We start from the raw sequence: 12,726 nt of genomic DNA on the forward strand, positions 1-12,726 counted from the left end.
AGGATAATAAATAGAGACACAAGCAAGGAGAGGCACAAAGTGGAGGGTCCCATGCCAGCCTGGAAGAATGAGATGAGACAGCAAGAACTAGGCATTTAGGTAGGGAGGAAAAAAATTCACTGGACCCTGTGGGGAAAGACTAAGGGGTGGGTATGCAAGGCAGAGCCAGTCTTTGTTCCTGGTGCCCAGCCCTGGGAAAGCTGGCTACAGGCATGAAGGAGACCGATGTAGAGGATACCTCCCAGGGGACCCTGGGGACAGTGGCAGCCAAAGATGTGCCAAAGGCAGATGGCATCCATCACCTCCTTACCTTCTGTCATCTCTCGGTCTTGGATGTGGTGTACATGGAGGCTCTCAACAGCTTCAAAAGCAAATTCAGTAGGCTCTACAGCAGCAGGCACTGGTGCTACTGGCGTTGTGTTCCCAGTTGCTGCCTCACAGATCTCAGGCTCACAGGGACACACACGCCCCCGGTGCCAGCCCCACTTGGTGCACACACAACAGTTCAGTGTGTTCCCCATGGGGCGCTTCTACTCCTCTCTGCCACTACCTGTGCCTTAGCTTGCAGGTTTGGCCTCTCACACCTGCTGCTCTAGGCCAGGGCTTCACTGCACCTGCAGAGATGGTCTTGCCTGCTGCTCTCCTGCCTGCCCCACAGCTCAGCCCTGGGTGGGGCTCAGGCCAAGGCCTGCACTCCACCGCCTCCCTTGAGCTGACTTGTCTGGGAGGGTGAAGACCAGCTGGCTTTTAAATAGGTTGTGAACCCAACAAACGCTGAAGAGACACAACAACTGCCTGAAGAGACTACAAAGGGAGCTGCTCTTCCTTCTGCAGTCACCTCCAGACTGAAGCCCACTGACCCAGGGGGATCCCAGGCATGTGCCTCACAATGCCCCACCTGGCTGCCCCATTCCACAGTTCACAATGCCCTGCCCAGCTGCTGCCCCTCCCCACAGCTCACAGTGTCCCAGCCTGGGCTACCTCACCCTGTCACTTATGATGCTGCTGCTTTCCTGGCCCCTTGTGCAGTGCTATTGGGACTAATGCTTTCATTCATCACAGGCTTTCTGAGCTTTTAGGTCCTGAGGAAAGCACAGGCCAATTTGTTAGTTGAAGCCATCCTCCTCTATAAGTTCTGTAGGAAGTCCCAGTTAGTAGAATGGGTCCCATTAGCAAGTTCATTTTGCCAAGTAGTACATTTTTCATTTGCTCACTGAATTTAGATACGCCTAAATTGTTGAATGTTTTTGTATCTAAACACTCCCCTCCTGTCTTCCAAGGGGTAATTTTTGTCAGAACTTTGTCCATAGCAATTCCTGGGACCCTACTCTCAATAAAGAGTTATCACTGTGTATCTTGCATGAGATCCCAGGACACATCCTGCCTCCACTTCCTTGTTTATAAAATAGGGAACTAACTTGTCTCCACAAGCTCTGAAATACTGAAACTAGCCCACTCCCTTTTTTCCTCTCTGTTTCTTCCTTCCATGGCTGGGTTTTTCTGATTTCCTTTCTTTGATTATCAATGCACTAAGCATGATTTTCTCATACAAACTTGAAAACTATAGAGTACCATAGTCCTAATTCAATAAAGATGAATAGTCAATAACTGGCAAACAGTATGTGCCTGACAGTGTTCCAACTGTGATATGCTCATTTAACCATCAGAAATAATCTCATTTTACAAATTTTACAGAAGAAATTGAGATGAAGAAGTAAGTAAGCTCCCCAAAGTCACATGACTGCTCAGGGGTGGCCAGGATTTGATCCCAGGTAGTCTATATTCCCTAATTCCCCCAGCCTGATTATCAGAAAGTGAAGGTCAGTCTTTTAGAGGAAGTGATATTGTAGGTTAGTATAATTTTTAAAAGAACAACGATTTTTTCATGTCGATTTAAAAATGTCTCCCCTTCATTCTTCATTCAGTGGCTGACACTGTCCCCACGGTCCCCTGGGAGGTATCCTCCACATTGGCCTCCTTCATGCCTGTAGCCAGCTTTCCCAGGGCTGGGCACCAGGAACAAAGACTGGCTCTGCCTTGCATTCCTACCCCTTAGTCTTTCCCCATAGGGTCCAGTGAATTTCTTTCCCCCCTACCTAAATGCCCAGTTCTTGCTGTCTCATCTCATTCTTCCAGGCTGGCATAGGACCCTCCACTTTGTGCGTCTTCCTGTTTGTGTCTCTTTTTATTATCCTTTGGCATAATAATAATTGATTAAGTCCCTTCTACGTGCCAGGCACTGTATATGTGAAACAGTCCCCACTCTCAGAGAGTTTAGGCAGATAAGCAAACAATGGCTTAGAGAGTTCAGTTTTCTGAGACCACACTTCTAGACAGTGCATGAACCCGGGATACAAACCCAGGTCTATTTGATTCCAAATTTGGTGCTGGGGTGGTTTCAATTTTATTCTGAAAACATGAGAATCTTTGAACCATACAAAGGTGAGGCATCACTGTCAGATGTGTGTGCAGTGTGGTCACTCTGAACAATAACAAAGGATTGCAGGAAACAACAGGACCAACTAACAGGCTTCGTCTTAAAGAACAGTAATGTTAAAGGCAGTGGCAGTGATTAAAGCAAAGGGAAAAGTTTTGTGATCATCTGAGAGATAGAATAGGTAGTGCTTGGTAATTATATGTTAAGAAGAGGGGAGATAGAGGGAAAACAGAGCTGCTAAGGCTCTGGTGTGGGGGACTGGGGAAACAGTGGTGCCTTTCTCCTAGCAGAGAATGTAGGAAGAAAAATAAGTAAGAAGGAAAAGATAGATTTTTAGTCTTAGCATCACATTAAAATGGAGCTCTCTAGTCAAGTGTTGGATATAAATCTCTGTAGACTAAGTCCATTTGTGACATCCCAACATATATTTTCAAAAATAATACACATACTAAATCAAACCATTAAGAGTAATTAGAGAAATTCCCTATAATTTACATGCTAAAAATGTCACCATATTTTAGCGATTACTTTTATGGAGCAACTTTGAATCTGTGTTTATAGCAAATGAGATATCTTGTATAAAATAAAGCTATTAAATGAAAACATTTATAATTGTATTGTCCTCAAAGAATAGAGAAGGCAACTGAAGCCATGAGCATGGAGATAATTGCCTTTGAAGTTGTGTATAGTAAGGGGAATTGGAAAGAAAGACTTGGAGAATAGGGAGATTTACATGGCATTAAGTGAAGCTTGCAAAAGCTAGGCCATGTCAAGGGACCTGCATATGAATCAGGAATAGCTGCTCCATTGAGTCTCATCAGAATGGAGAGGATGTCTGCTTCTCATTTCTATAACAGCAGGACCTAACACAGTGCCTGGTCAATAGGTGCTGAATACATATTATCCCAATGCACAGAGTTAAATTTTGCCAGGAAGGCAGGAAAGCTAAATATTGTCTATGGCAACTTAGTGACAAGGGATGTGCGTGAGTGAGCTGAATGTCAGGCAGTGGAGAAAGCGAACTGGAGGTGAGAAAACAATGACACAAACTGAGGGCTTCTCTTCCCAAATATTTCACTGAGAAGAGAGATGAGGTAGTAAAGGAGATATATGGTAAAGCAAGCCTTTTTATTCTGAGATTTTTAAAAAGGGTGGGTATACTTCTATGTTAAAGGGTAACAGCCAATACAGAAACCTCATTTTTGAAGTCAAGAGAGAAGAAAAAACACAAAAGGGCCCTGAGAAGGCGCAAGTGCATGCAATCCAGATCAAGGAGAGATTAGTTTTGGACTCAGACAAAAGCAAGAAGGGAGAAAGGACCATGTGACCATAGAAATATTTCTGGTAGAGGGGAGGTTTAGGAAGAACTCTTTCGAAGACCTCTATTTTTCTCTATTTTAATAGACTTTTCAGAAAACTACTCTGGAAAAAGAAAATTCTGTATAGAGAAGTCTACACTTGTTGATACACCTATCAAGAAAAGCTTGATACACCTAATGAAAACCAAATAATGTCTTCTCTAAAAGACAGGTAACTTGAAAAGCAATTTGAGCAAAAATCAAGGAGCTCAAGTATAAATAAGTATATAACAAAAGTAAAACATGAGTTTAATTTTTCTCACGAAGAGTTAAATAGCAACAACTTTGGAGGAAGAGTAAAAAATAATTAAGAAAATTATATGCATTTGCAAAAAATGTATTTACAAACCCTATAACCACAAAAGTGGCCATGAAAAGGGCCCAGAGGAATCGTTATCATAGGAAGAAAAGGATCACTTCACAAAACAGAGAAGGAGTGATGATTAATATTTAATTTAATTCTGTTGAAAAATTTAAATAAAGTTTGAGGACAAGTATAGGTGATATGTTGAAATGCGGGAGACCACAGTGGAAGGAAAAGAATTCAAGAAAGTTCAGTTTCAGTAACTAACATCTAGTGAAATCCTCAGGATCCAGTGGCTGCATTCTGTGTTAAGAATAATATTGTCTGAAGTCCTAGAATTTTAAACTTGCTAAGCAGGAAAATATTGGAAAGCACTGTTATAAAAATAGCTTTTAAAACATTTTAATGGAAAGGAATATTGATGTACATTTTAAAAAATCTTATCTTTCTATAACATTGGCAAGGCTGAGGCAGTAAAGAGAAAAAAATAATGTGATTTGAATTAATCAGGAGTTTGATTATGTGAAATAAGCTGAGACCTTGTTTATTCATGACTCCAGAGTGAACTAATTAATTTATTCATTCATTCAATACCCATTTGATACCTGAGCCCTTAGCACATGCCATACACTTTGTGTGAGCGCTGGGGATATTGCTTTGACCAACATAAACAAGATTCTTATTGTTCTGAAACTTATCTTCTAGTAAAGAAGTTAACAGACTGTTGCCCATCACTCCTGCCTGCATTACCTAGGAAGGCTACTGATGTCCAGCTATTGTATTTTCATTCCAGATTGCTTGGTAGATGAAGAGAAGAAGGAGGAAGGATTCATAGAAGGTACACACAGCACAGTGCTTACAAATCACTGGCTTAGTCAAATAGCTATAACAAGCTGCAGGGAAGCTCAGAAAATATAATCACATAGCTAGGGTGATAAATGCAGAAGAAACAATTGGATATGAAAAGGAAACTAGCATGCTGTGTCACAATCTCTAAGGGATGATTAGGGAAGTTTCAGCCTAAAGCAAGAACAATCACAACAAAATTGTATAATCTTTTGCAAGTACATATGAAAAACATACAAAGTTTGTCATAATCTTTCCTTAAGCTAAGAGAACAGAAGAAGTGGAAAGAAGATTAAACTATAGAATGAAGTGTTGGTTTAGAGGCAAGAAAGATTTTATGGCAGTCAAAAGATCAGTGTTATATTGTTGTGGGATCTAGGAGGACAAGAGAGACCTCGGGTTAAAACAGGAGAATCTTTTATTGAGTGCACTCAGGCCCAGCAGACTCACATCCAAAGACTGGGCCTGAAACAAAGACAGCACTTGACTTTTATACACTTTACAAAAGGGGGTAGGCTAGCTTGAAGCAAGCTTACAGTGGCATGAAAGCAGGGATACAGAGGCAGGACAAAGTTAATCAAATTGTAACAGGTTCATAACTCAGGATTGCACATAACTGTTGCTGTGCAACCCAGATGTCCATTATCTAGGTTTGCCTAGGCACGGGCTTATCCCATAACCTTCACTATGGTGTCTAGATAGCTGTAGTTCAGGCCTGCTCAGGATTCTCATGACCTTTGCTGTACTTTTTAGATAAAACAGAATACTTGAAGTTACTAGTTACAGAGAACAAGAATCTAATACCCTAAAACAAAGGAAAATTTTTCTTCTTCCTATGTTGAGGGAGTGCTGGGAGAGTCTCCAGAGTACATTAGATAATATTATCAAGACTTTTCCTGGGTCTGGGATGTGCCTGTTGCTGCCTCTGGGACAAGTCTGCCTAATACAGGAAAGCTTATTTCTCTTTCTTTTTAATTTTATTTTTCTTCAATTTCCCACCTCAGTATGGTATATTATGTGTATGTTGTGAGTAATTGGATTTATCTTGGATATATTAACTTGACTTTTTAAAAAGTCATTTTTGATGGGAAATTTCCCAGGTGTTCTATAAAGTACTGTCCCATCAGACAATAATAATCTTCCATATTCTTGAGTATTTTAATGGCTCCTTCTAAAGTCTTCCATTTTTTAGTTTAGATTAACCTAGGAATGATGTTTGGGTATTGTCTCATCCAAACTGCTGTTACCCATCCCCATCATAAAGTCAGAGAGGTCTTGGTTATTTTGTGCTCTAGCAATTAATTCATCATGAACCCTGGAGTTATTTGCTATTCCAATCATTTGTGCTAATTCACTTCTCATAAGCATAATGGATTTACCATTGTTAACCCATAAACTGTATAGAACTTATACATGTGGTTTGACCCCGTGTGCTAAAGTTCTACATATACCCTGTAACTCTTGCCTAGTATAAAACTTATTTTCAGTAGAGATAATATTTCTGCACTCATGTCCCTATGTAACTTTTACTGTTACTGCTTGTCAAGCTTTCCAGGGGTCATCATAACCTCTTGGGTCCTCTGCATGAGGGACATATTCTTCAGGATAACTTTGTAGTAAATCTTTTGTCTATCTAAATCAATAGTACCTAAAGTCTTGAGTAACAAGGTTAGTACTTGGTTTTTCTTAGTGCTGTGAGCTAATGTGACCAATGCCTGAGGTTGGGTGATAAGGCCAACAATCAGTCTGGTCTTTTCCAGAACTTTTCTTCTAATACATTTCTCTACTGATTTCCAGGAGTCACTGCATGTCAATATATGAGTTCTGGCATCGCAATTTGTTTAAATGTTTTGTGAATGACTAGCAACATAGTAACAATATAATTTCAAATATAATTTGCAAGTAAAATGTTGATATGGTTTGATTGTGTCCCCATCCAAATCTCATCTTGAATTCTCACATATCATGGGAGTGAGTTGGTGGGAGGTAACTGAATCATGGGGGCAGGTCTTTCCTGTGCTGTTCTTGTGATAGCGAGTAAGTCTCACATTATCTGATGCTTTCAAAAAGGGGAATTTCCCTGCACAAGCTCTCTTTTCTTGCCTGCTGCCATGTGAAATGTGCCTTTCACCTTCTGCCATGATTGTGAGGTCTCCCCAGCCACCTGGAACTGTAAGTGCAATAAGCCTCTTTCTTTTTGTAAATTGCCCAGTCTATATAATCACTGTTTTCAGATTCTAAAAGTGATTTTGGATGGTTCCATTAAATCAAGGCAAATGAACACTTGAATTCAGTTCTATTCCTACCCAAATTCCATTAAAATGACTGAATATAAACAATTGAATAAGAAACATAAAAACTGAGCATAAAAAACTAAAAGGAATTAAAAAATAAAAAAAGAAATGAAAAAAGCAAACAGGTGATGGCTTCAAAGTTATAGAAATTGGAAAATGGATGGTCTAATGGTTGCTGACATAAAACTGAAAAAGTTGAAATCCAGCTCTCAGACTTGAAGGACTCCCATAAAAAGAAAGCTACCTAATGCCTTGGGATAGGGTGAAGACAGCCACCATAACAACAACAACAAAATGAAGTAGGCAATACAGAGTAGCAATGGCAAAACTTAAATATTATTACCATAGGTAAGTGTGAGAATGCTTAGTGTGTACATTGTCTAATCAGCCCACAGCATTCTGATTGCTCATGTAACTCAACATGGTGAGCTAATCTCATTAAGCCTAATCCTAAGCAAAGCCAGAAAGTCACTGATGCTGTTTTTGGCCTGAGAGTTCTTAAGCTGTCATTCTCAGTTGAGGGTGGCTAGATATTTCAGATAGCCATGAAAATTTAGTGCTTCTTAAAGCAAACAAAGAAATGTCTCAGAGAACAAGACAAGAGAATAGGAAAAGAACAAGAAACAGAAGAAGAAAACATCATTATATAGTATAAGGATTCCTGTTCAAAGATTTTGTTCGATAGCTGCTTAAGTCCTTCTTGGACCTGTAAAGACTATCATGTGTGGTTAACTTCTCAATGATCTGACCACACTCTTCCAACCACTGAGCTCCATTTTTCAATGTGGTGCTGGCTTCTTGATAGCCTTTCAGCCACTCCTCATAATCATCCTCAGAGAGAACAGTGTAAGCCACAGAGTGCACAAGCCTGCAAATCAGCCACTGGTGAATGGAAGCAAGCAGAATGTTTTACCTCATAGGGGACATCACACATGCTCAAAAGTTAAAGAAACCACTGCTTTTTAAGGACACTTTAATTCAACATTTACACAGTTCCAAAGGGATATTTAAAAACAGTTCTCCCATTTTCTAACTAAACCACTTCTACTGCAAGATGGAGAGTGCACAGTAAGTTGCATGAGTTAATTCCCCACAGCAGAGAGATACAGGACCTGTGCATTATCCGTGTGTACATGTATGGTAAGCAGGTATCAATACAAGGAAGCAGGAAGTATGTTTCAACATAGCAACATAATGCCCGATGTACCTTGAGCTCAGGAGTTTGAGACCAGCCTGGGCAACATAGGGAGACTTCTTCTCTCCAAAATAAATATAAAAAAAAAAAGTCTTGGTGGCATGTACCTGTGATCCTAGCTGCTTGGGAGATTAAGGTGGGACAACTGCTTGAACCCAGAGGTTTGAGGCTACAATAAGCCATAATCACATCACTGTACTCCAGCCCGGATGACATTATGAGACCTTGTTTGGAAAAAAAAAAAGCCTAATGTGCTGTCCCATGAAAGACCCAGTCTTTCAAGCAGCTACACCCATGTATGTGCATGTATTCACAAGTGCATGCATCATGCATTCCGTGGAACACAGTAAGGCAAGAAAGCAGCCAGCATCTGAGCATATCTCCAGCTATCATCACTGGCAGGAAAACCTGACATCAGGGTCGTTGAAAGCCTTTCAGATAACGATAACTCCTTTCCTGCTCATGATGGGTTCCATGAATTATTTGTTCAAGTCATAGATCAACCAATGTCATAAAGATAAGAGAGGGATAAGAAAACACTGTTTTCTTATGACAGTTATGACAATGTTTGAGTTTTCTAAGAAAGGGACCAGTAACTAAAGTTGATTCTACATGGGATGCCTCCTCTTTCTGCACTACTGGTGATGAGTTACGGAGGGCTATACAGGTAATTGACTTTGGATTTGGCCACACATCTAGTCCCTGCCATGGGCACAGGAGGAGTAGGTGGGAGAGAAAAGGGACAGGCAGTAGAAGGATATGCTCCTGTGAAGCCAGCCAACATGCCAGAAAGTACAACTCCAATGGGCAAAAATAGCATTTTCACATTTCACTTACCTTCTGTGGCAAAATATCCAGATGGCATAATGTTTCCTCCATGTATTTTAATACTTTTAAAAGTGTCTCGCAAAATACACTACCCTATAAAAATATGGAAACACTGTGGTTGGAAAACCTTTCAATAAACCTTGTAGCCAGCATGCTTCACATGGCTTTGTATTATTGTTTTTCCAGTGTCCACGAGAATGCTGAGTGGTCAAATAGGAATACAGCCTTCGGTTGGGCTCAGGTATGAGCTTTGGAAAAGAAATTGGGTATAGATGTGTCCAAACAAGACTAAAATCTGTTCTGTACATAAAATCAAACAAAAACAACACTGGGGAGAGCCAAAGTTTCCAGGACAGTCATCAGAGAAACATCAGTGCCTACATGCACCCAACTCTGTAAAACTCATATCCCAACATTTATATTTTGGTGCAGAAGTGGAAAGGGTAAAATGCACATCTTAAGTTGCTCAAGTACAACTTTGCTCCCTGATGCTGAAGAAGCTCCTAATCAGGTAAGACACAACCCAGCAGGCAGCCAATCCATTTCTGCCCAGAAACATGTGGGTGTACACAGCTCATTGCCCTGTGAGTATTTCCATGATGACACACAGGGCTAGGGTACTGGATTCTACAGATAATCTAATATGCTATGAAGTACATAGTTTTAGGATGCTTTTTTATAAAAACAGTAGAAGAACCTAGCTTGAATTTTGGAAAAAATAAAATCCTGTAAAAATAAAATACCCCTATACAAATAGAATATGCCTCTGTGGTGTTTTCATACAGACACTGTTCTATATTTACAGCCTCCCTCTCTCCATTGCCTCACATTGATGCCTTTTGTACTTTCTGTAGTACTTAGAATTCGATGTCAAATCAACAAAAAGTTTAAGAAACAGATCACGTGAGAACAAAACCTAGATGAAATTAATTTAAGTTGCTATTACTAAAAACATAATTATTTTATGTGTAAAATATGATGCTAAATAAACAAAAAGTTTAAGAAACAGATCATGTGAGAAACAAAACCTAGATTAAAGTAATTTAAGTAGCTATTACTAAAAACAGAATTATTTCATGGGTAAAATATAATGCCCTGAGAATTCCCATGTATTCCTCATTTTAAAAAACCACTAGTCATACTCTACTCATATGAAACCACCATTCTGTTCTGTTCCATTGATCTTTGTCTCTGTTGTGGTACCAGTATCATGCTGTTTTGGTTACTGTAGCCTTGTAGTATAGTTTGAAGTCAGGTAGCGTGATGCCTCCAGCTTTGTTCTTTTGGTTTAGGATTGACTTGGCGATGTGGGCTCTTTTTTGGTTCCATATGAACTTTAAAGTAGTTTTTTCCAATTCTGTGAAGAAAGACATTGGTAGCTTGATGGGGATGGCATTGAATCTATAAATTACCTTGGGCAGTATGGCCATTTTCACGATATTGATTCTTCCAACCCATGAGCATGGAATGTTCTTCCATTTGTTTGTATCCTCTTTTATTTCATTGAGCAGTGGTTTGTATTCTCCTTGAAGAGGTCCTTCACATCCTTTGTAAGTTGGATTCCTAGGTATTTTATTCTCTTTGAAGCAATTGTGAATGGGAGTTCACTCATGATTTGGCTCTCTGTGATTGGTGTACAAGAATGCTTGTGATTTTTGTACAGAAATAATGCCGCATATCTACAGCTATCTGATCTTTGACAAACCTGACAAAAACAAGCAATGGGGAAAGGATTCCCTATTTAATAAATCGTGCTGGGAAAACTGGCTAGCCATATGTAGAAAGCTGAAACTGGATCCCTTCCTTACACCTTATGCAAAAATTAATTCAAGATGGATTAAAGACTTACATGTTAGACCTAAAACCATAAAAACCCTAGAAAAAAACCTAGGCAATACCATTCAGGACATAGGTGTGGGCAAGGACTTGATGTCTAAAACACCAAAAGCAATGGCAACAAAAGCCAAAATTGACAAATGGGATCTAATTAAACTAAAGAGCTTCTGCACAGCAAAAGAAACTACCATCAGAGTGAACAGGCAACCTACAGAATGGGAGAAAATTTTTGCAACCTACTCATCTGACAAAGGGCTAATATCCAGAATCTACAATGAACTCAAACAAATTTACAAGAAAAAAACAAACACCCCATCAAAAAGTGGGCGAAGGACCTGAAAAGACACTTCTCAAAAGAAGACATTTATGCAGCCAAAAAACACATGAAGAAATGCTAATCATCACTGGCCATCAGAGAAATGCAAATCAAAACCACAATGAGATACCATCTCACACCAGTTAGAATGGCCATCATTAAAAAGTTAGGGAACAACAGGTGCTGGAGAGGATGTGGAGAAATAGGAACACTTTTACACTGTTGGTGGGACTGTAAAGTAGTTCAACCATTGTGGAAGTCAGTGTGGTGATTCCTCAGGGATCTAGAACTAGAAATACCATTTGACCCAGCCATCCCATTACTGGGTATATACCCAAAGGACTATAAATCATGCTGCTATAAAGACACATGCACACGTATGTTTATTGTGGCACTATTCACAATAGCAAAGTCTTGGAACCAACCCAAATGTCCAACCATGACAGACTGGATTAAGAAAATGTGGCACATATACACCATGGAATACTATGCGGCCATAAAAAATGATGAGTTCATGTCCTTTGTAGGGACATGGATGAAACTGGAAACCATCATTCTCAGTAAACTATCGCAAGGACAAAAAACCAAACACCGCATGTTCTCACTCATAGGTGGGCATTGAACAATGAGAACTCATGGACACAGGAAGGGGAACATCACACTCCAGGGACTGTTGTGGGGTGGGGGGAGGGGGGAGGGACAGCATTAGGAGATATACCTAATGCTAAATGACGAGTTAATGGGTGCAGCAAACCAACATGGCACATGGATACATATGTAACAAACCTGCACATTGTGCACTTGTACCCTAAAACCTTAAGTATAATAATAAAATTAAAAAAAAGAAACCACCATTCTTCCCACAATTGGTAAAGATTACTAAGATTTGCAACTAATCAGTAATCCTAGAATAGCTTTATATTTTTGACAGTCAAATAAAATAAGCTTAATAATTATTTTCCTCAATACATAAGATCACGATTTAACAAATAAGAATCACAAATTCCTTAGGGCATACATAAAATAAAAAAAAGTAAGATTCACAGATCCCTTAGGGAATACATTTAGATTTGGGTACTAGGAAGCAGACAGGACAAAAAGCCTGACCAAAAGGAGCAGCAATAATGCAGCCACAGCTGTGTTATACCCACAACACAGCTCTTGGTGATCAAAAAAAAAAAATAAACCACAACAATTTAGAAGAATAGCTGCTAGAGAACATACATCTACATATCAGAGCACTTAAAGAAGATCATCACAGGCCAGCCAAAATTTTTTATCTTCCCAAAGTCATAACACAATGCTGGTAAAA

At 39.6% G+C, this 12,726-nt stretch overlaps 1 protein-coding gene across 1 annotated transcript in view; it reads right to left on the bottom strand.

The window, feature by feature from the left end:
- The window catches only part of LOC100586098 (cyclin-Y-like protein 2), a 51,740-nt gene extending 51,219 nt beyond the window's left edge, over positions 1–521 (bottom strand). The window contains exon 1 of the mRNA XM_012499976.1: positions 311–521. Within this exon, the coding sequence (XP_012355430.1) occupies positions 311–521 (211 nt within the window). The remainder of the gene's footprint in view (positions 1–310) is intronic.
- Positions 522–12,726: the final 12,205 nt, after the last annotated feature.

Source organism: Nomascus leucogenys, chromosome 10, assembly GCF_006542625.1.
Source record: "Nomascus leucogenys isolate Asia chromosome 10, Asia_NLE_v1, whole genome shotgun sequence".
In the NCBI taxonomy this organism is placed as follows: Eukaryota; Metazoa; Chordata; class Mammalia; order Primates; family Hylobatidae; genus Nomascus; species Nomascus leucogenys.